We start from the raw sequence: 21667 nt of genomic DNA on the forward strand, positions 1-21667 counted from the left end.
TAAAGGATGGGAGCGAGGTCAATAAACCACCCCATGGGCAGGGGGGTTACAGGCTGTTATACCCTGGGCTGGATAAAAGGAGAGGACCAGGCCAGCCAACCAGTGTTCTGAGCCATGCGGGCATTCACTGGAGCCCACCCGGCTCAGGACATATTGCCATCCCCTTCATTACATACAACCAGTAACCCACTTAATGAAACAAACATTATACTAAGCTGTGTGTGGATGCCTGACAAATTGCTACTGACTAGCTTAGGCCAAATATATACACACATACACCTAGGGCCAGTTTTTGTGTGTGTGTATGTGTTACAGCACCCCCCGCTTCCCCCACCCGAGGGCAGATTTTTAAAGACATTTAGGTTCCTAGTGGGACATTCAAAAGAACGTAGCTCCCATTAAAATCAGTAGGAATCAGGTACTTAAGCATTTTAGAAAAATTCACTTGGGCACCTGCCCATCTGCATTCTTAGGTGCCTAAATACTTCTGACAATCTGCCATCTAGTGATTATTATGCAGTTTCCACCTTGGCTGTTACACAACACTGGTTCCATGGTAATAGAGCTGCCAATACTTGCACCAATTAAGAATGTGGTAGGTGTTTATTGACATCATGTGGCCATTTCTGCAGGTTCTGGGATGTCTTTTGTGTTAATAAATGGAATCTCTCTCCTTTTCCCTTGTTTCAAGCTTCAGGGTGATCGTATGCTGATACAGGTGGAAACCAAGAACAACCGTGACCTCTTCAACTTGGAGAGTGGAAGTCTGAGTAAGTCTGTAAGTGATAGTTTTTCTTGACTTTTTTGTGTTATATTTTATAAAACTGTTTTCCCCAAGACCAAAAGTCTTAACAAGGCAATTGTAAAGCAACCAAGTCAAGTGAACAGGGACTCTGGGCAGATGGTATCATACAAGGTAAGCAGCCATGTGTTTGGGACTCGCTTTAGGGGTCTTTGGTGGAAAGAAATTGATATTTTAAAAGAAAATAATCTGACAAGCTTGTCTGTCCTTCCATTCCCAGGCCTCACAGAAGAATATCACTTTCTCTTTCGAGCAAGAATTTCCTGTGTTCAACATCAAATCAGCTTCAGTGCTGATCTACGATCACTATGAAATAGGTAGGAGGCCTGGCTGAGATCCTTGTCTATTTCCACTAAGATAGATGGTGTTTGTTTACATGCTACTACTCTTGCCTTAATACATATTGACTGGGGGAGGGCACTCCCAGCTTTTATATTGGATGTTAGCCCCTTGTCCCTCCCAGATGGGACCAGTAGACACCTTGGAACTCGCCAGACACTGCCTGTATATTGTAGCTCAGCCTTGGGAATGGATCAGCCTGAAACGGGGAGATTGCAACAGTGTTTCATCAAATGTTTAGGAACTTTTTGAACATATCAAATGCTGACCATGAGTTTATAGATCAGCCACGAAGACAGGTCATTCTGAAACAAGAGATGCTTCAAGTTCTCAAAGGTGAGCTGAGAAGTTTCTGTAACTGGGGCAGGGGACACTTATTGAGGACATGGAATATTTTGATTGAATGTGTTTGGGTTTCTTCTTTTGTAGATGAGCATGTTCTTGCTGAGTACAGCACAGCCTGTCGTCAGACATCTCACTCTGAAAGCAGCTACAAGTCCGCACCCGATAGAGCGAATTGTGAGTGGTACTCTCCAGAGAGTACAATAAGAATGGGAGAGGACAAGGCTGTGGGGAAAAGTGGACAAGAGACTGGGTCACGTAATCCAAATGAAAGGGAGAGCTGTTCAGAACCTGAGGGCTCTGATGTACTTTGTAAGGAATTTGGAAGTCGTGTAGTGGGATGGATTTCACTGGAAAAATATACAAGATTTTGTAGATGTTGAGCTTGGAAACAGATCCCTTCACCGTGAAAATGAGCCACTTTCTGAGTAGAAAATGGCCCCATCGGGAACAGTGGGGGGGTGTTTCAAAAGCAGCTAAATGACTTAGGAGCGCACATGGTATTGAAAGTTAGTGCTCCTGAGGTGCTTCTGAAAATCCCACCCATCAGCTGAGGTGACTCCGGAATTGGAACTCTTGCATATACAGGATTTGAAACTTCACGTGGTGCTGGTGTTGTAACCAGCCGCTTCAGGGAGTTTTCTGGAAAAGTAAAACTTGTGGGGAGTGAAACTTGGCGAAAATGTCTGTGCTTAATTCTGCAGTTAAACTTTCATCTGTTTCATGCAACTGCAGTGGTTTGTAGAGCAGGAGAAGAAAGGCAGAGGGATTAAGTGTGGTTTTGTCCTCCTGGCACAACCAGAATTGGCACATTGGCTTTAATAGGAGATTCTGATCTCTCTCTCTCTCTCACACACACACACACACATAAATCAAAAGTAAATCCTCTGAAGTCAATAGAGTTACAGCAGCGAAGGAGAGAGGATGGGTAGGGTCCAATGGGTGGGGATGTAGGATTGCTCTGCATGGGGCCAAATAGGCTGATGTTTCATTGGTCCCACAAGGAACTGACAGAAACCCCCTTTCAGGACAGGCCTGTTGTCATTCTGTACAGCTAACCAACATTTTCTGGGGAGAAAAAATTGAGCTATACAAAAAAAATCCCTATTTTCATCATTCTCATTTTTAGTCTATTTTTTTCTTGTTGGGTTTTTTTTTTCCACACAGGACAAACCCAGACTGAGAAAAGAAGCCAGAGCATTTATTTCCCCTCTTTCCTTCTGCAATCCCTCCACTACTACTTGTTGGTAAATGTTACACTTACAGCATGCAGTCACTCAGGTTGTGACTGTGCAGTAGGTAACTTGGCTTGATTTCAGCCCAAGCCCGCATGTTCCTTCATACTCTCCCTCCAGACTTATATAGACAACCCTCTACCCTGCTTCCACACTGACTGAGAACAACAGTTGGAAATATAGCATATAATATTCCCTGTAATAATCAAATTCCATGGGTCTGGGTCCTGATTATCTTGTCTTTGCTCACTGAAGCATGATTATCACTTGTTGACCAAGCAAAGTCGGGCCCTACATTCAACTTGGTGGAGTTGGTTTGTCTATAATGTGATAACTGTCTCACACTTTTGACCGGTGTGAGAAAAATCAGGCCTACAGCATGCCTGCTGCGGTGCTGCAAGCAAAGGAATTTCTCTGGCGCCTCTGCAGCTAGCTACACAAATCATAAGCAATAGTTCAATATACTGCTTTCTCTCATGTTGGTGTACAGCTCAGCCTCAGTAAGCAATGAAGTGTGTAACTAGTTTGAGCTAATGCCAATTTTATAGAGCCAGTGACCCAGCCAGTAACAGAAGGGCAATGGAGTTGTGCAAGGGTCATGGGCTGATAGTCAGGACTACTGTGGACAAGATGAAGTGCAAAAATCTGCTGCATAGTTCTGTAAATGCAAGCTATGTTATTCCAAAGCTGGACTTCCTGTACAGCTCTGGCAAGGCCCCTCAGTCCTGTCCTGCAGCCCCCCCTGCTATTCCAGCCCTGGACATAGGCGGCGAGTTATATGAGCCCATTGTGCCCATGCTCCACCAATATGCAGAAGCATGAGCCCGGCTCCACCAATGTCTGGGCTTCCGCTGCAGGCCCTGCGCCCGGGGTCCCGGCTGCCTCCCGGGGCTCCACTGCTGGCCCTGTGCCCACCCCCAGCTGTGACCCCAGCCTTGGCCCCCTTACCTCTGTCCAGGTCCCCCGTCCTGGAGACATGGCCCTGCTCCGGCCCCAGCCCCGGGTAAGGATATATATTGTCTTACAAGGCAGGTGTGGTGGATAGGATTTGGACCCGTTCTGGGCACCACCAAAAATTATACAAACCTGGTGCCCATGGCCATGGGCTCCTCACACAGCTCTGCCAATGCCCCTCAGTCCTGCTCTGCAGCCCCCCTGCTATTCCAGTCCTGGACTCGTCACACAGCTCGGCCCAAAACTTCTTTAGAAGTACCAAGGATACTGAGATGTGGGTTTGTAGGAGAAAAAGCAGCTGAATTTTTCAGGTTACAGAGAGGCAGGATGAGAACAATAGCACTATATAGACTCCTTCCACAGATTAAACCCTCCAGCTCTTAAGCAAAGTAAGCCATTATGGGATAAGAGGTCCTCTCATGGATCAGTTACTGGTTAAAGGACAGGAAACAAAGGATAGGAATAAATGGTCAGTTTTCAGAATGGAGAATGGTGTCCCCCAGGAATATGTATTGGCAACAGTGCTGTTCAACATACTCATAAATGATTTGGAAATAGGGGCAAACAGTGAGGTGGCAAAATTTGCAGACGATACAAAATTATTCAGGATAGTTAAGTCCAAAGCTGACTGAAAAGATTTACAAAGGGATCTCACAAAACTGGGTGACTGGACAAAAAAATGGCAGATGGAAATTCAATGTTGATAAATGCAAAGTAATGCACATTGGAAGACATAATCCCAACTAACATACAAACTGATGGAGTCTAAATTAGCAGTTTACCACTCAAGAAAAAGATCTTGGAGTCATTGTGGATAGTTTCTGAAAACATCCACTCAGTGTGCACCAGCAGTCAAAAAAGTAACAATGTTAAAACATTAGGAAAGGGATAGATAATAAAACAGCAAATATCATAAAGCCATTCTACTCCTAATCCGTGGTAGTCCTATACCTTAAATACTGCATGCAGTTCTGGTTGCCCCATCTCAAAAAAGATATATTGGAATTGGAAAATGTGCAGAGAAGGGTTAATGGACAGGAAGCTCAGAAGTGATTAAGGGTAAAATGGTAAAAAGGTAAGCCAAAAATGATTAAGGGTATGGAACAGCTTCCGTCTGAGGAGAGATTTAAAAGACTGGCACTGTTCAGATTGGAAAAGAGATGACTAAGGGAGTATCTGATAGAGTCTATAACATCATGACTGGTGGGGAGAAAGTAAATAGGGAAGTGTGATTTACTCTGTCATATCACACAAGAACTAGGGGTCACCCAATGAAATTAATAGGCAGAAGGTTTAAAACAAACAAAAGTACTGTCTCACACAACGGACAGTCAGCCTGTGGAACTCATTGCCAGGGGATGCTGTGAAGGCCAAAAGTATAACTGGGTTAAAAAAAGAATGAGATAAATTGCTGGAGTACAGGTCCATCAATGGCTAACAGCCAAGATGGTCAGGGATGCAACCCCATGCTCTGAGTGTCCCTAGCCTCTGATTGCCAGAAGCTCAGCATGGACTACAGGGGATGAATCACTTGGTAATTGCCCTGTTCTGGTCATTTCCCTCTGAAGCACCTGGCACTGGCCACTAGCAGAAGACAGGACTTCTGAGCTTCCTGTCCATTAACCCTGCTGCCTCACTGAAGTGGACTCTTCTCAGCATTGCAAACCCCCACCAGTGGTCAAAATTCTGGCCCAAATTCTAATAGTCACTATAACTACTTTTATTTATTCATTGGTTCAGGCCATAGGTTTGCACCATGGAGTCCATCCCAGTGTTGTGCAGGATGGAATGTGCTGAGAGCCACATGGTGAGGGACTGGAGTTCTGGGTGGGTGGGTGGACCTCTCTTGCTCTCAATGGGCATCAGAATGAAAGGGCTGCAGAACCCACTGGCATAATGTCTGGCCCCAGCAGGGGTGCTGTAACAATTTGTATAGCGGGGGTGCTGAGAACCACTGAGCCAAACTGTAAACCCTGGATATAATGGAAACCACTTCAAGCCAGGGGATGCAGCAGAACCCCCAGCACCCACAGTTCCAGCACCTATGGGCCCCAGGTGCAAAGGCAACCTATATGTCCTTGCTGGGTCTCCTGGTTGTTTACTCCATGTCCCTCCTGTTAGAACAAAGGTGACATGGGCCAGGACCCTGCAGTAAGTCAGTGCCTCAGTTGTAAATATGCAGCTGGTTGCTCAGATCCACTGTGCTCCGCGTGGCCCTTGTTGTAAGGAAGCCAAGTCATTAAGTGATGAACCAGCAAATTCTGTTCTGTCCCACTTTCCAAATCCTCTGTTATTTGCTCACTGCTTTCCTGTCTTCTCCTAAACTCCCACTCTGTCAACGTGCTCAGCAAATAGAGGGTGTTGGAAATCGCCAGGGGAAAGTTCTTCCAGGGGAAAATGATGATTAATCAAAACCAAAATGTTCCCTAGTACTGAGTAGATCTAGATGAAACATTCAACAGAAACCTGCCTGCTTTTTCAGCTAGCTCATCACCAGTCTCCTGTGGCTCCTCACCTGGGGAGCTGGCAGGAGCCTCTGCTTCCAGGGCTCCTCAGACAGCTCTGAGGGCATCCCTTGGCCCAGAGTCAGCCAGGCCAGGAAGCCAAATGAATAGGGAGTCAGGCAGCCCCTGGAGCAAGTAGTTAAATTCTGGCTTGGTTCTCCCCAAAGGGAATGTTTCCTCCTTGAGAAAAATTTCAAATTTTTCACCTTCTGTCTTTGCTCAGGACAAAAGAGTTTTGTTTTGTTCTGTTCAAAACAATTTCAAATTTTTCCAAGAAAGGGAGACTGTTTTTCAGCCACTTCCACAAATAGTCTATGCTTAATGCCAGCCAGGACACAGCTTCTTTCCCCCACACATGAAAGTTCAGGCTTGTCAATGAGACCCTAAAAGCCCCACCATGGTGTGGAAAAGGGGTCCCACAAGCTTTATCCAGAGACATACCTCAATCCTGCCCTGCAGTCCCCCTTCTAGTCCAGCCCTGGGCTTCCCACATAGCTCAGATGATGCCCCTCAGTCCTGCCCGGCAGCCCGCTGTTCATACATTCTAAGGCCAGAAGGGACAATTGTGATCACCTGCTCTGACTTCATGTCTAACACAGGTTGTAGATGATTTTTTTGAACTAGTGCATGTCTTTTAAAAAATCCAATCTTGATTTAAAAATTGCTCCTGATGGAGAATCCACTGTGACCCTGGGAAAATTGTTTTGGTCATTAATTACCCTCACTGTTAAAAATGTAGACCTTATTTCCAGTCTAAATTTGTCTAGCTCAGTGCTTCTCAAATTGTGGGTAGGGACACCAAAGTGGGTCGTGACACTGTTTTAATGGGGTCACCAGGGCTGGCGTTAGGCTTGCTGGGGCCTGGGGCTGAAGCCTTAGCTCCACAGCCTGGGGCTGAAGCTGAATGCCAAGCCCCACTACCTGGGCCAAAGCCCAAGGGCTTCAGCCCTTGGCAGCGGGTCTTGGGCTTCAGCTTCAGCCCAGGGTAGGGTTGGCAACTTTCTACTTCACACAAAACTGAACACCCTTGCCCTGCCCCATCCCTCCTCTGAGGCCCCACCTCTGAAGTGCCTCTTCTCTGAGGCTCCAGGCTGGGATAGAGCCGAGGGGTTTGAACTATTGGAGGTGGCTCTGGGCTGGGGCAGGGGGGTTGGGTGTGGGGGTTCGGGCTCTGGTTGGAGGTGCTGGCTCTATTGTGGGGCCAAGGATGAGAGATTTGGGGTGCAGGAGGGGCCTGGGGCAGGGGGTTGGGGTGCGGGAAGGGTGAGGGCTCCAGCAGGGGATGCGGGCTTCAGTGTAAGGCCATGGATGAGGGGTTTGGGGTGCAGGAGGGGGCTCAGGGCTGGGGCTGAGAGGTTGCAGGGTGGGGGGTAAGGGCTCCATCTGGGGGTGTGGGCTGTGGGGTGGACCTGGGGATGAGGGGTTTGGGGTGCAGGAAGGGGCTCAGGGCTGGGGCTGAGAGGTTGAGGGGGGATGAGGGCTCCGTCTCGGGGTGTGGGCTCGGGTGGGCCTGGGGATGAGGGGTTTGGGGTGCAGGAGGGGACCCCAGGCTGGGATCGAGGGGTTCGGAGGGGGATCAGGGCTTGGGCAGGGGGTTGGGGCACAGAAGGGGGCCAGAGATACAAGTTCCGGTGGCGCTTACCTCAGGCAGCTCCCGGAAGTAGCATCATGTCCCTTCTCCGGCTCCTACGCGGAGGCGCAGCCAGGTGGCTCTGCACGCTTCCCAGTCCAGAGGCACCACTCCTGCAGCTCCCATTAGTCATGGTTCATGGCCAATGGGAGCTGCGGAACCGGTGCTTGGGGCAGGAGCAGTGTGTAGAGCCCCCTGGCTGCCCCTATGTGTAGGAACTGGAGAGGGGGCGTGCCGCTGCTTCCGGGAGCCGCGCAGAGCCATGGCAGGCAGGGAGCCTGCCTTAGCCCGGCTGCACCACCAACCAGACTTTTAATGGCCTGGTTAGCAATGCTGACCGGAGCTGCTAGGGTCCCTTTTCGACTGGGCGTTCCAGTCAAAAACCAGACACCTGGCAACCCTAGCCCTGGGCACCGAGGCTCAGGGTACAGGCCCTCCACATGGGTCTGAAGCCTGCGGCTGAAGCCCTTGGGCTTCGACTTTGGCCTTCCTGCCCAGAGGCAGGGCTCGGGTGGGCTCAGGCTTCGGTCCCCCCTGCTGGGGTCATGTAGTAATTTTGTTGTCAGCAGTGGGTTGTGGTACAATGAATTTTGAGAACCCCGGTTTAGCTTCAACTTCTAGCCATTAGATCTTGTTAAGAGCCCATTATCAAATATTTGTTTCCCATGTACAAACTTATATTGGGTTCAAGTCACCCCTTAACCTTCTCTTTGTTAGACTCAAGGAGTTCAATCTATTTATCTTATCACTAAGTCATGTTTTCTAATCCTTTAATCATTCTCAAGGCTCTTCCCTGAACCCTCTCCAGTTTATCAGTACCCTGCTTGCATTGTAGACACCAGAACAGGACACAGTATTCCAGCAGTGGTTGCACCAGTGCCAGATGCATTCCTGGACTCCCCCCACAGCTCTGCCAATACCTTTCATCCTTCCCTGCTGTGCCCCCCTCCACTCCAGATCTCTCTTAAGACCGTTATTTCCCAGAGCCTTCTTGATCCCCGAATTCTCAGACATTATGAACTGACAGCTGGGGCATTAAAAATTTCCTTTGAGCATAAAGGGAGGGACAGTATGAAGGGGACTGTGCAGGGGATATTAACTCACTGTCCTGTTCATTGACAGGACCCTCTGAATCCGTGGTCCAAGGAGTTTTAAAGTACTAACTCTTCACATGTTTTCACTTCCCACTCCTGGACCCACAGAGAGGTGAAGGCTGGGTTATCACCCACAGCCAATTGCATAACTTTTCCAACTGTTTGTACTGGAAGTGACGAGAGCTGGGCCCATGTGGATCTGGGATTACAGCTGAGTGGCATTTTTTTACAAAAGTCTCTTTTTTTGGCAGCAAAAATGCAGCTTGGGCAACAGCAAAACATTTTGCAAATTAGTTTGGATTTTTTTGGGGGGAAAACCTTAAACCAAATGACAAAAAAAAGAAAATGTTTTGTTTTGAAATTTTCCACTAACGTGTTATTGGATTTTTTGGATTTGTTTTGGTTGGTGCGGGGGGAGGGTTAGGGCTTTTCAAAATTTCCTTTAATTTATTTTTAAAATACTTAAAAACATTTAAAAAGACTCAACATAAAAATGAAATGTTTTCTTTCAGGGTGAATGAAATGTTTCATTTGAGCCAAAACAATTTTTTTCAACCTTTCACTTCAGTAAATGTTTAGAAAACTTTTGGTTGTCAGGAACTGAAAAATTACTCATTCTCCCAGGTCTGCTGGGGATCTCAATAGGATCCATCCTTCCCTGACTAAGGCTTCCCCAGTATTTCAAATCTCCGTTTTGTGGAAGTAGGGCAGGGGCTGCCCACACTCCCTGAATGATCTTAATTCCCTAATGGGGTAAGGGATTAATCTTCAGAATGTCTGACTTCTATTTTCCCATATGCCCCCCAAAGGGCTTCTTCCTTTGCCTTTCTATAGCACTTCCCATCAGAAGATCCTAAACCACTTGACAACCATTAGTCAGTTGAGCCCAACACACCCCTGCAAGGTGGGTCAGGATCATTACCTCCATTTTATTGATGGGTAAACTGAGGCACAGAGAGGGGTGTGGACGTGCCCAAAGTCACACAGTGAATCGGTGGCAGGGCTGAGAAATGAACCCACTTCTCTCAACTTTCTCTCACAAGACTTTTCTTCCTCTGTTTAGCGCCCCAGTGTGCCAATCTTACTGTGCTGCAAAGAGACCATTCACAACTAGCACCAGCTTCCTGGGGAGCTAAGGAAGCAGTCCCGCTCCCTCGAACAACTGAGGGCGCTGATATGCCTAGAGCTAGTGCTGTGGACACGAGCAAGTGTGCTCTATGCACTCCTAACAAGGGCAGTGGCACAAACACACCCCTACAGGGGCAGCTCCACTCATTCAGCCAGCAAAGGGCACTTTTATCCCCATGGCCAGCTCTGACACATGCCATGGTACACAAAATGGTCTCTCACTAGCATCCCCTGTGATGTGTACCAAATATTACTGGAAGTAGCTGGCTATCATACCAGTGGAATACAGCATACGAACAGGAAAGGTTTCTCTGGGAACACTGGGCAGGATTTGGGGAGTTTGTTCCAGTCCCCACAGAATGCTGGACTGGCCCAGTAATGAGCTAAAGGGCTTCTCCAACCACCGCAGAGTGCTGCTGGAGTGATACAAAGAGGGGATGGGGGTGAATGGTTCAGACACAGGACAGTGTCTCACATGAACACCTCCAATAAATACCCTTCCCCCCCCACCCAGTTTGTCAGGGTCTGGCCAGGGACAGTCTCTGTGCCATGAGTCAGAGCTGTTGGCTCTGGCTCCTCCTCACATACCTCTCTCCATTTCCCAGATGGTCCTGGCCCCCTGCCCTTATCTTGCCCCTCCCGGGGGGGCTGTTTGCAGAGAGAGGTATAAAGGGGCGGACCCAGCGGACAGCCCGGGTGCAGGGAGCCAGCGGACAAGGCTGTGTGTCTGCCTCACTCACCATCCTCGCTCTGCACCATGGGCAAGGACAGGCTGCCCGGAGGCCCGAACATCTTCCTGCTGCTCCTCTTCCTCCTCCCTGGAGACACGTCACCCACCACCGAACCGTAAGCTGCACACGCAGAGGGGGCTCGTGCTGTCTTCTCTTTTCTTTCCTTCATCCCCCTCACAGCGCTGCCAATGCCACTCAGACCTGCCCTGCAGCCCCACTCGCTATTCCACTCCAGGGCTCCCCACACAGCTCTCTCTACCTGTATCCCTACCTAGACATCTTCAGGAGTTTGTCTCTCCCTGCGGCTGCATGGGCAATATGTCCTCTGCCTTGTGGTACCTTTTGTGGATGGGCCCCAGTTTCCTTGCCTGTGAGGGAGAGCTCAGAAAAGTGTTTCTCTTTTCTCTTCTTCTTTAAAGCCAGTTTGCTTCCCTTGGCAGCCACAGACTGTGCTTGTTCCCAAAGAGAGTCAGTGACCTAGATTCCTGTCTGTCAGCACAGACCCTGGCTGTGGCACATTCTGCCGGAATATCCACCTGGGGCACTGCAAACTAGCAACTTGGCTGCAACCTCGCCTCCATTGAGGGGCCTGAAGAGGGGGTATAGCCAGTATAGCCAGCTGGGAGGACTCAGGGTATCCCTTTGGCAGTGTCGACTAGCAGAGACTTCCCCTGGAGCCCAGCATAGATTAGAGCGTTTACCCTCCAGTGCTCAATCCCTTCTCCTGATGTAGCATCCCTCCGCACTAGTGTACATCAGCAGGTGCAATTTATGCTGCCTTGATGCAGCGGGGATGGATCTAGTCCCAAAACTCCGATGTCAGATCTCTTAACCCAAGGAATGCCATTTTAGAATTGTTTGTTTGTGTCGCAGCAGTGCCTATGCACCCCAGTTATGGATCAGGGCCCCCACTGTGCTAGGCTTTATACAAATACAGAACAGGGAGACAATTTACAGCTCGCTGGAAGCTGGAATTGCCATGCCACTGGAAAGCCTGACATTTTAAAGTTTGTTTTCATTCCAAATCGGAACGTGCAGTTTAAATTTTGAGAGAAAGGAAATTCCAGAAAATTTTGATTCAGAAACATAGAAATGTTTCATTTTGATAATGTCACAACATTTTGTTATGATAATATTGAATAATTATAATGTATATAAATATTATACTACAGCAGAATATTAAAGGAAAAATTAAACATTTTGATGTTATTGAAATGAGAGAGTCAAAACAATTTGTTTTATCATTTTTCTGTCAGGCCCTTGGGCAAACTTGACATGTTCCCACAAACTGGTTCCATTTTGACTAAACTACACTTTCTGACAGAAAACAGTTTCATCAAGACTTTTTACACCCAGCTCTGTTCCATTCTGAGCATGTAGCTTGTGTCTGGTCAGATATGTTGTCTGCGTCCTGCACCTTTAAATGGAGAGAAGACCCCTCTGTGCTGCAGAAGTCGCTGCCATTTTGTGTTTGGTGGCATCCTCCTGCACAGGAGGGGCCCCGCTCTTCTCTCTCCATCTGTCTTACCGAGACCTGCCTTGCGTCAAGTCTCATTCTGTCAGTCTAGACTGAAGTCCGTGCAGGCTGAGAGGGCAAGGGAAGAACAGAATGTGAGGCACAGTCACAAGTTTGATTCTGCTTCATGAGGCATTTCATGCTAACTGTTTAATGAAGTAATCGGCATATTAGTGAGTATTTTGCATACATGCTTAGTTTACAGTTGGCATACTCTGCCCCAAGCTGGTGGGGAGGTGGGGTGACCAGACAGCAAGTGTGAAAAATTGGGACAGGGGGTGGAGGGTAATAGGAGCCCATATAAGAAAAATACCCAACAATCAAGACTGTCCCTATAAAATCGGGACATCTGGTCACCCTATGGGGAGGAGAGGAGGAGGAAAAGGGTAGTGTTCACCAGGAAGCTCAACAAAACCTGGCAGCTTTGGCTAGGGTAGCAGGTGCCCAAGGGTGTCAGATGCGGAGCTGCTGGGGTTATTGTTACTGAGCGGCAGGGCTGCTGGAGCTGGAACTCCTGGGATGCTTTGGGCTGTTCAGGTCACAGTGTCTGGGGAATTGTCCTGGGGGGAGCCTGGGGCCAGTATCAGGTCTCTCACATTCTGTCATCACCTCCAGGCTGCTTGCTCTGAGCCAGCAAGGAGAGAGGAGACACCTGGCTGCCTGCTCAGCAAATGCCACAGCCGCCTGTAGCAGCCAAGGGGCAACTGCAGGAAACTGCCTGCTGCCTTCTTACGGCTCAGCTATTCACTGAGGATCTCATACTGTGCTAATCACTGCAGTACCAGCGAGCCTGCCATTAGAGTGTTATGCAACGTGACTGTCACGTGTTGTTCATTCTGTCATCCTCACCCCAGAGGCAGAAGTGTGCGCAGCGCAGTGCTTAATTTGTAATGAAAGAAATGCCAGGGCTCAAGCAATTAGGTGCCGGGGCTCAAGCAATTTTTTTACATTTGTAACTGATGCAGCAAGCCCAGAGGTGCCAGGGCAATGAACTGCCAAGCCTAGACGCATCGGGGCTCAGCCCTGGCAAGCCCTGGCACAAATTATTAAGCCCTGGAGCAGTGTCTGGTTTTGGTAGTGTGCAGAGTTTTCTGTTCTGATGTGTGAGAATCCAGCTGAGCTGAAGGGACATGTGACAGGCTGCCGAACGGGTGAGTGTCACACACGAGGCAGGACACTTGGCAGCGCTAAACATAGGCCCTGGCTTTCTATGGCCTTGCTCTTTGTATCGCCATTTACAGCAGGGCAAAGAGGATGTAAAATGCTACCAGAGCAGAAGGGCCAATTTCAGGCCCCCTTTGCACTCACTCTGCACCAGGTGTCAGGCGGGGGAGAATCAGCCCCCAGCCTTTATTGGCTGAGATTGAAGATAGAGAGAAAATCACACAGGGCTTGATCCAAAGCCCAGTCAGGGGAATGGAAAGAGTCCTTTTGACTTCCATGGGCTTTGGCTCAGGCCTAACAAAGGGCGAAGAGGAATTTAATCAGAGCCAGGTTAAGGCTACTCCTACCTGACTTTGTCATTTTGAAATCTTGGCTCAGCAAGATGAACAACCTCCTGGCAGAAAGCTGGGTGTCCCAGGGGGCTTCACACTGCTGCATGTCCAGCCTCCCAGCAGTGACGCTCTGCCAGCATCTCTGCTCTGAGTCAGCAGGCTGAACCCATGGACAGTCAAATATCCTTCTGTAGCCCAAATCACTCTGTTGCTGGCGAGGGGCAAGCCAAGCTGGGTAAAGTCCTCATTAACATTTGAACTTAGCTAGCACTTTTCATCCAAAGATCTCCATGCACATGAAGGGCGGGGGGGTGTGGAAGCAGCATCTTCAGGAGAAATGGGAAAACTGAGGCACAGAGCAGTGAAGCCCAGTAGCACACACCAGGTCACTGACAGACCCAGGAATAGCAATGAGTTCTCCAGCCAAAGCCCTGTCACTAGGCCTCGCTGCCCCTTTAGCACAATGGCTATTCCCTACATTCAGATGTCATCGCACACAGCCATCCCTACATTTGTATCTCTCCATTACTGAGGGCAGCTGGTGACACCTAGATCCACAGACAGCTAGAGAGGGGGTTAGATTAAAAGCCCTGATCCACACTCCTCTGTAACTGCCTGCCAGTCTCCATGGAGGTACAACAAGCATTTCATCTGAGCTCCCTCCCCGCTGTTCAGATAATACAGCGAGGGGCTGTGGGATACACAAACATCAATTAACAGCCTGGAACTTTTCAAGCCATCTCCACGCCCTGCTGGGAGCCTGAACAAACAGCCCTTGGACAGCAATCGCTGCTAGCACAGAACTAGTTCCTTCGCTCCAGGTGGTGTCCTGGGTTCCTGGCTGACTGAGCAGACCAGCTAGTATGTTACAAAAACAAAACGAAATTCACCATCCTGTATGTATAAATTACAGTGTGGATGGATGGTCGGAATTCGGCTGTCACACTAGCCCATGCCCTTTCATCAGTACCTTCTCCATTCCCCATCCCCGCCTCTCTGACCTGTGCCCTTCCCCTTCCCAGGCAGTACATGGTGCTAGTGCCCTTTCTGATCCACACCAACGTTCCTGAAAAGGTCTGTATCCAGCTGACCCACCTGAACGAGTCTGTGACGCTGAGCGCCACGCTGGAATACGCCGGGGCGAACAGGAGCCTGATCGCAGACGTGGTGTCGGAGAAGGACGTGTTCAAGTGCATCCCGTTCACGGTGAGTCTCTGACCCCCACAGGGTTTATTACCTGAGTCTGTAAGAGAGTGACAGCCTGGGACCAACCCCTGCAAGGCCTGACACCATCAGAAATCACAAACGGAGACAGGCTCAGGTAGGAGACATTCACGGAAAAGCCCACAGTTCCTGCCGGCAGTGCTGTGGGTGCCTCAGAGGAGTGAAGTTCTGGAACAACCTTCCAAGGGAAGCAGTGGGGGCAAAAGACCTATCTGGCTTCAAGATTAAGCTCGATAAGTTTATGGAGGAGATGGTATGATGGGATAACATGATTCTGGCAATTAACTGATCTTTAACTATTCATGGTAAATAGACCCAATGGCCTGTGATGGGATGTTAGATGGGGTGGGATCTGAGTTACTACAGAGAATTCTTTCCTGGGTATCTGGCTGGTGAATATTGCCCACATGCTCAGGGTTCAGCTGATCGCCATACTTGGGGTCGGGAAGGAATTTTTCTCCAGGGCAGGTTGGAAGAGGCCCTGGGGGGGTTTTGCCTTCTTCTGCAGCATGGGGCACGGGTCAGTTGCTGGAGGATTCCCTGCACCTTGAAGTCTTTAAACCATGATTTGAGGACTTCAATAGCTCAGACATAGGTGAGAGGTTTATTGCAGGAGTGGGTGGGTGAGATTCTGTGGCCTGCATTGTGCAGGAGGTCAGACTAGATGATCATAACGGTCACTTCTGACATTAATGTCTATGAGACTCATTAGGAGTGATCTTCAGTCGGTGCTGAGCTCAGTGCCCGGCACAATGCTCGGAGAGGTTCTGCTACAGGCTATAGTGTGGCTGGCTTTGTTGGGTGGTTTTCTCTCTGAGTCAGTGCTGATCTTACGGCTGCGGCCTGGCCTCCTGTTTCTCAAGGGGCTCCACAAGCCTCTGAGTGAGACCAGAAAGAAAGCCATGGAGGGAGGGGGTTAGAGAAGTTCCCCGAGACCATTGACGTCCATGAGCTCATCTTGTGCCTCTCCCAGGAGCCCGTCCAGGATTTCTCCCTGCAGCTCTCAAGGCTGGCTGCGGGGACAGTAGAAGAAAATGGACCCAGCACAGAAGTAATTAATCAGATGTAGCTTCCCATTTTCCTCCATCACTGGGATCCACAGCTGGGGGCACACGATCACAGTCCATCAATCCCTTTGAGGAAGGAGCATAATGAGGGAAGAGAAATGACCCCCAGACTTGGCAAGAGGCAGCACAAGGGGTGATGGGCAGAAGGAAAAGCTGAAACTAAGACACTGGGGGAAGTTCTTAAGATATGAGCTACTGGGGTGGAGGAGTCAGAGACTCCTGGTTGGGAGGGGATGGCAGTGGGTGGCAGGCACCGTCTCCTCTGGAGGAGGTGCTGGAGGCCCATCATGGCAAATATTCTGGCAGCGTAGAGGAGACATTAGTGGGGATGGAGGAGAAGAGTCCTGCAAAATGAGGGTGAGGTGAGACTGGCAGAGCCTGGCTTTCTTTCCCCAGACCCCACAATCTCTGATTCTGGTAGGTATGTGGTGACCTTTTTGTTGGGTTCCGTGTACAATTCCAGCCTCCAAAGGCTCAGTGCAGAAGGGAGAGCCTCTAAGGCAGCAGCTCTTTTGCTGTTCTCCAGGTTCCAAAGTCCAGCAGCTCATCAGCAGCGTTTCTCACGGTGCTGGTGAAGGGGCCGACGCTGGAGTTCAGGAGCCGGAAATCGGTGCTGGTCAAGAACTCAGAGAGCCTGGTCTTTGTCCAGACGGACAAACCCATCTACAAACCGGGACAAACAGGTATAGGGAATCGGGTGGGAAATTATATACAGAGCAGGAAATCCTCCCTGCCTCCCCAGAGACCCCACAAGTCATCACCAAGTTAGTACAGCTGGGAGTAAACCTGCCTTCCCACTGCCTCCCCACCAGTCACAAAGCTGGGGGAATGTGGTGCATGCATCTAACCTTGCCATGTGTCCACCGGTCATTGCATCTGGGCCAGGCACACACACAGCAGCTGCCTCATTGACTGATGGTCCCTGGGTGAGCGACTGCAAGCTTGACAGTGAAATTCTCTTCCTCTCTCAATCATGCCCTCTGCAGTTCTATTTCGGATCGTCTCTCTGGACGAAGACTTCCATCCTCGGAATGAGAAGGTAGGTCTGATCGCTGATCAGTTTCCATGGCTGACATGGTGAGCGCTGATATGACCCCTTTAAAGTCCTTTGTGATTCCTGAGGAACTTATTTCTATTGACATCCATCTAGAGCCTTAAAAGTGACTGTGTAAAGCAAGCGATGCCTTCTGACTCCCCACATCTTCTTCATAAGGGTCAGATTCTACCATGATTTACACCCCATTCAACTTCATTGACAGAATGTACATAGGACATAATATGAATCATGCTTTATTATAATGTAAAACTGGCTAATGTCAAAACTTTTTGGCAATTTTATCAAATCATGTTTAATTTAAACATAAGTTGTGCAAATACAAAAAGAAAAACATACAAGTCTACAACAGCAACATCATCTAAAACATATACAACCTTAAAAGGTTAATTAGAACCTAATAAAAACACTCCTCCATGGCCCAATGCTGAAAGGGCAAAAATTGCCAGTGATTTGATTACTACCAGGGATTGAGAAAAAACTAAAAACATTATCCTTTTGAGATGGTGATAAAAATTCTTTTTATATAAAAGAGGTAAAATCAAGCTGGAAAAATCTACAGTTCAAAAGATAATGCGGTAGATCTTCCATTGCTCCAGAGTTATATGGGCAAAACTGAAGATGTGAAGGAACTTTTCCATATCTACCTGTAAGGACAGCAATTTCCATGGTTTGGCATCTTAATTGAGTATATCCCTTACATAAAATGAGGATTTCATAATGCAGTCAAATACTGTTCAAAAACATGAGCCATCTTCAAAGTAGAAAACCAAAAGACAAACTTTGAACCATGAATCACAGCCAGATCTTCTTGTTAGGTAATATTTGTCATTCTTTGTTTGAGTAGTTGATTAGACTGATTAAAAGATACCGACAATAAGTGAGTCATAGAAAAATCCAGCCTATGTATAATAAATTGGAAGGTCTTCTATCATGGCAATATGGAGCGCATAGGTTGTTCCCCCATCTCCTGAAGGCAAAAGTGGGGCAATCTGTTATCTAAAAGAGTACAGATCTTAGACCAAAATTTAAGAAAAGCAATACAAGCTCTACAACTTACAGTAAAACCATCCACCTCAGCACGTAAAAACAAAGGAGGGCTAAAATTCGGGAGAATCGTAAGTCTCCTCAAAAAATTATTTTGAATGATCTCTAAGGCCGAAACTTGGCCCCTCAATCAAACTTCAGCCTCATCGATCATCTACAACATTATTTTTGCATAAAGATTCTTAGCACTGGGGCAGCTCTGTTCCCAGCATATGGGCAGGTTAAACAGAGCACCCCTTAGCCAGAGCTAAGGGCCTTTTGTTTTTAAGTCTTCATGATAAGGAAACCAGTGGCCTAAATGATGAAACTTTATCCCTAAATAAGTAAAAGCAAAGACTTGTTTTGTTCTTCCCCAAAATCATGACTTTGGGCTTATAATTGAGAGCTAGGTCTTGAGAGTTACAATAATGGAAAAAAACAAGATAACCACCGGCGGCCTCTTGGATGCTGCGATAATACAACCATGCCATCAGCATATAACAATACTGGAATGGATCTACTCTTATTTTGCAGGGGAGAAAAATCATCTTTCTTTACAACATCACCACCTCATTAATATATACATTAAAAAGGAGAGGCACTGGAAAGCAAACCTGGCATACTCCCCTAGAAATAGGGAAAACAGTACGTTCTCCATTGGCTTTAGTTCTTAACCTCACCATATTGCGCTGGTGTAGAGCCTCCAAAATATGCAAAAGTGTTAGATCGATTACCATCCTTCTTAATTTTGCCCAACGTTTTTCTTGGTTAATAAAATCAAATGCCATCTTTAGATCTATGAAAGCAGCATGTAAACTACTACCATTAACCACACTATATTTATAAATCATGTAGGATAAAATAAAATAATTATCCCACTGTGGCTCTACCAGACCTAAAGCTGGACTGCTCTTCGTGTAGTAAATTAGCCTTTAAAGCCCATATTTCAAGTTTAGAGAGTAAAAATCTGCATTAAATCTTCCCTGCCACATCTAACAGACCAACAGGTCTACATGAAGCAGAATTCTTTCTGTCCCCTTTTTTAAAAATAGGAACTATAATAGTGAACTTCCAGCCAGACGGAATTCATCCGGTATGATTAATGACAGTAAATAATTTAGCCAAATCTGGAGACCACCAATTAGGATTATCCTGAAAAACTTCATCAGGGAGAAAATCTTCTGCTGGATCTTTTTTTCCGTTGTTGGGCTAAAATTAATGAGTGTACTTCACTGTACTGTACTGAAAGCCAGAGTGGTAAATCAAAGAGAGGATTTCTCATTGCATCAACTATGGTAGAATTAGATTTAAAAACTGGTTGAGGGGAATCATTAAAGATCTGGCCAAAATATGCTATCCAAGGTTCATGATTAATATGGGGTTTATCATTCAGAGATTATCTGCCAGAACCCGTGGCCGCCATCTTCTAAAATGTGGAAGAATTTTTAGTTTTAGCTGCTGCTTCAAACTCCTTCCACAAGGATCTAAGATAGTCTTGTTTTTTCTGATATAATAAACCTTTATATTGTCTTCTGGCAGCTATTAAATTATGAAGTAAATTAGGAGACGGATTGCATTTTACCCTATTAGCTAGACAGGCTAGAGCTGTGTTTTCTTTCACACGGTCTGCATCAAGCCAAGTGTACTTACCTTTGAAAGCATTTTTAGAATAATTAAAAGCAAAATCAATTTGTTTAGAGACAAGTGGTTGCAAGGATTTTACCAGCAACTCATAGGATTCACAAATTTGAGAGGAATTCAAGGACTTAATAATGATGTCTCCGAGAAATCTAACATCAGAGTCTTCCAATCTCCTTGATAATTTGTCAGGAATGGCTGAGCTTTAGTGTTTACAACCACATTGTTCCAAAGGGGTAATTAAGGCATCCTCACCCGTGGGTAATAAAAATCTCACTAGAAAGAGCACATCATTTGTAATTACAGAGAAATCCCTACAATGACGAATGACACAGGGATGATAATAATATTATCAATAACACTCCCAGCAGTCAATTAAATTTATGTGAAATGTCCCTACACTTCTTCCATTTACAGGTATCATATTAAACTTATCCAATAATACCTTCAGTTTTTGTCCAGCAATGTTAACCATCTGATCTCCAGAGTTTTAGGGGGGAAGTTCAAAAATCTTCTCAGTGTTTTCTTCTCCTCATACTTGGGAAAGAGATTCATCTTGCCCCTGGAGCAGGGAGTGAAAATTGTCCTGTTAGGATCTTTTTGCCAGAGGTGAATAAACTGGAAAGAGTTCAGAGGAGAGCAACAACATTTACAAGAGTTTTCAAAAACCTGATCTATGAGGAAAGGTTGAAAGAATTGGTCAATGTTTAGTCTAGAAAAGAAAAAGCTGAAGGAGGACTACATGATAAATTGCCCACAGTTGGTGGAGCTAAGAACCTCCCTCCATCTTCTGTTACATCTTAAAAATCATAATCCTCTGTTTTTGGCATCCTTTTGGGCTCTCTGAATATAGGAAACAGGATTTCAGGGCAGAGGGAATGAACAGCAGGGCAGATGAATCTGCAGAGGCAAATCATTATTCTGAAAGTAAAGGAGCAGGCTAGTGTAACAAGGAGAGTCTGATCACTTCATCTGATCACAAGAAAACATAAAACACTACCAGAGAAGTGAACAGAATTGCTAAGATTAACTATCAAAAAGAAGCTGTTGGTTTCCACATGCCGAGTAATAACTGGCTTCTCCAGAGCTTAATTTGTAATGAAAGAGATGTGAAATGAATTTGTAATGAAAGAAGCTCAAGCAATTAGGTGCTGGGGCTCAAGCATTTTTTTTACTTTCATAACTGACACAGTAAGCCCAGAGGTGCCAGGGCTACGAACGCCAAGCTTAGAGGTGCAGGGGCTCTGCTCTGGCAAGCCTTGGTACTAATTAAGCACTGGGCTTCTCCATTTGATAGGACTGGAAATCAGAGACTTTCAGCGGTGGCTTTAGGAACATCCTAAGGGCCTGATTCCCCAGTGCCGTACAACTTGCGGCATCATTAACACCAGAGCAAAGTGGGCATAAAACGTCAAATTAGGCTTGTTCTGTGTGCCTTACTTTGCACTGGGTGTGAGTGACAGCACCAGGGGTGGGCCAGCAGTGAGTCAGGCCCTGAGGAGATCACTTCTGTCTTGTGGGAAGGCATGTGACTGGGCCTCAAGACCCCTACACCTGGCTTTGTCACACCTTCCTGCACATGGTACACTGTGATCTAGTTGACCCCCCTCCACAACCTCACTGCGAGTTTGCAGGAGCAGGGGTCCCTCAGGAGACATCCCAGCAGCAGGCCCCGCCTGATGCCGTAGAGCAGGACACAGAGATTTGAGTTGCCACCTCAAAGCCCTGGAAACCAGCGACTTTCCAAATGGCTACACACTCAGGGGCACATTTCTGAAGTGCCTCAGTGACTTAGAAACCCAAGTCCCATTTTCTGAAGTGACTTGGGCACTTTGGGCCAGATTGCCAAAGGGATTTAGGTGCCTAAAGCTGTAGGTAGGTGCCTAG

The 21667-nt window shown here is 47.2% G+C and overlaps 2 protein-coding genes across 7 annotated transcripts in view; one reads left to right on the top strand and one right to left on the bottom strand.

The window, feature by feature from the left end:
- Positions 1-11192, bottom strand: part of LOC140898919 (maestro heat-like repeat-containing protein family member 7) — a 77647-nt gene extending 66455 nt beyond the window's left edge. For all 5 annotated transcript variants that reach the window (XM_073313535.1, XM_073313525.1, XM_073313516.1 and 2 more), the window contains exon 1: positions 10769-11192. The gene's annotated coding sequence lies outside the window, so the exon portion shown is untranslated. The remainder of the gene's footprint in view (positions 1-10768) is intronic.
- The window catches only part of LOC140898790 (alpha-2-macroglobulin-like), a 57982-nt gene continuing 46963 nt past the window's right edge, over positions 10649-21667 (top strand). For both annotated transcript variants that reach the window (XM_073313187.1, XM_073313198.1), the window contains exons 1-4: positions 10649-10874; positions 14794-14977; positions 16589-16745; positions 17049-17101. In XM_073313187.1, coding sequence (XP_073169288.1) covers positions 10786-10874; positions 14794-14977; positions 16589-16745; positions 17049-17101 — 483 coding nt within the window. In that variant the 5' untranslated portion in view covers positions 10649-10785. The remainder of the gene's footprint in view (positions 10875-14793; positions 14978-16588; positions 16746-17048; positions 17102-21667) is intronic.

Source organism: Lepidochelys kempii, chromosome 1 (assembly GCF_965140265.1).
Source record: "Lepidochelys kempii isolate rLepKem1 chromosome 1, rLepKem1.hap2, whole genome shotgun sequence".
Lineage (NCBI taxonomy): Eukaryota > Metazoa > Chordata > Testudines > Cheloniidae > Lepidochelys > Lepidochelys kempii.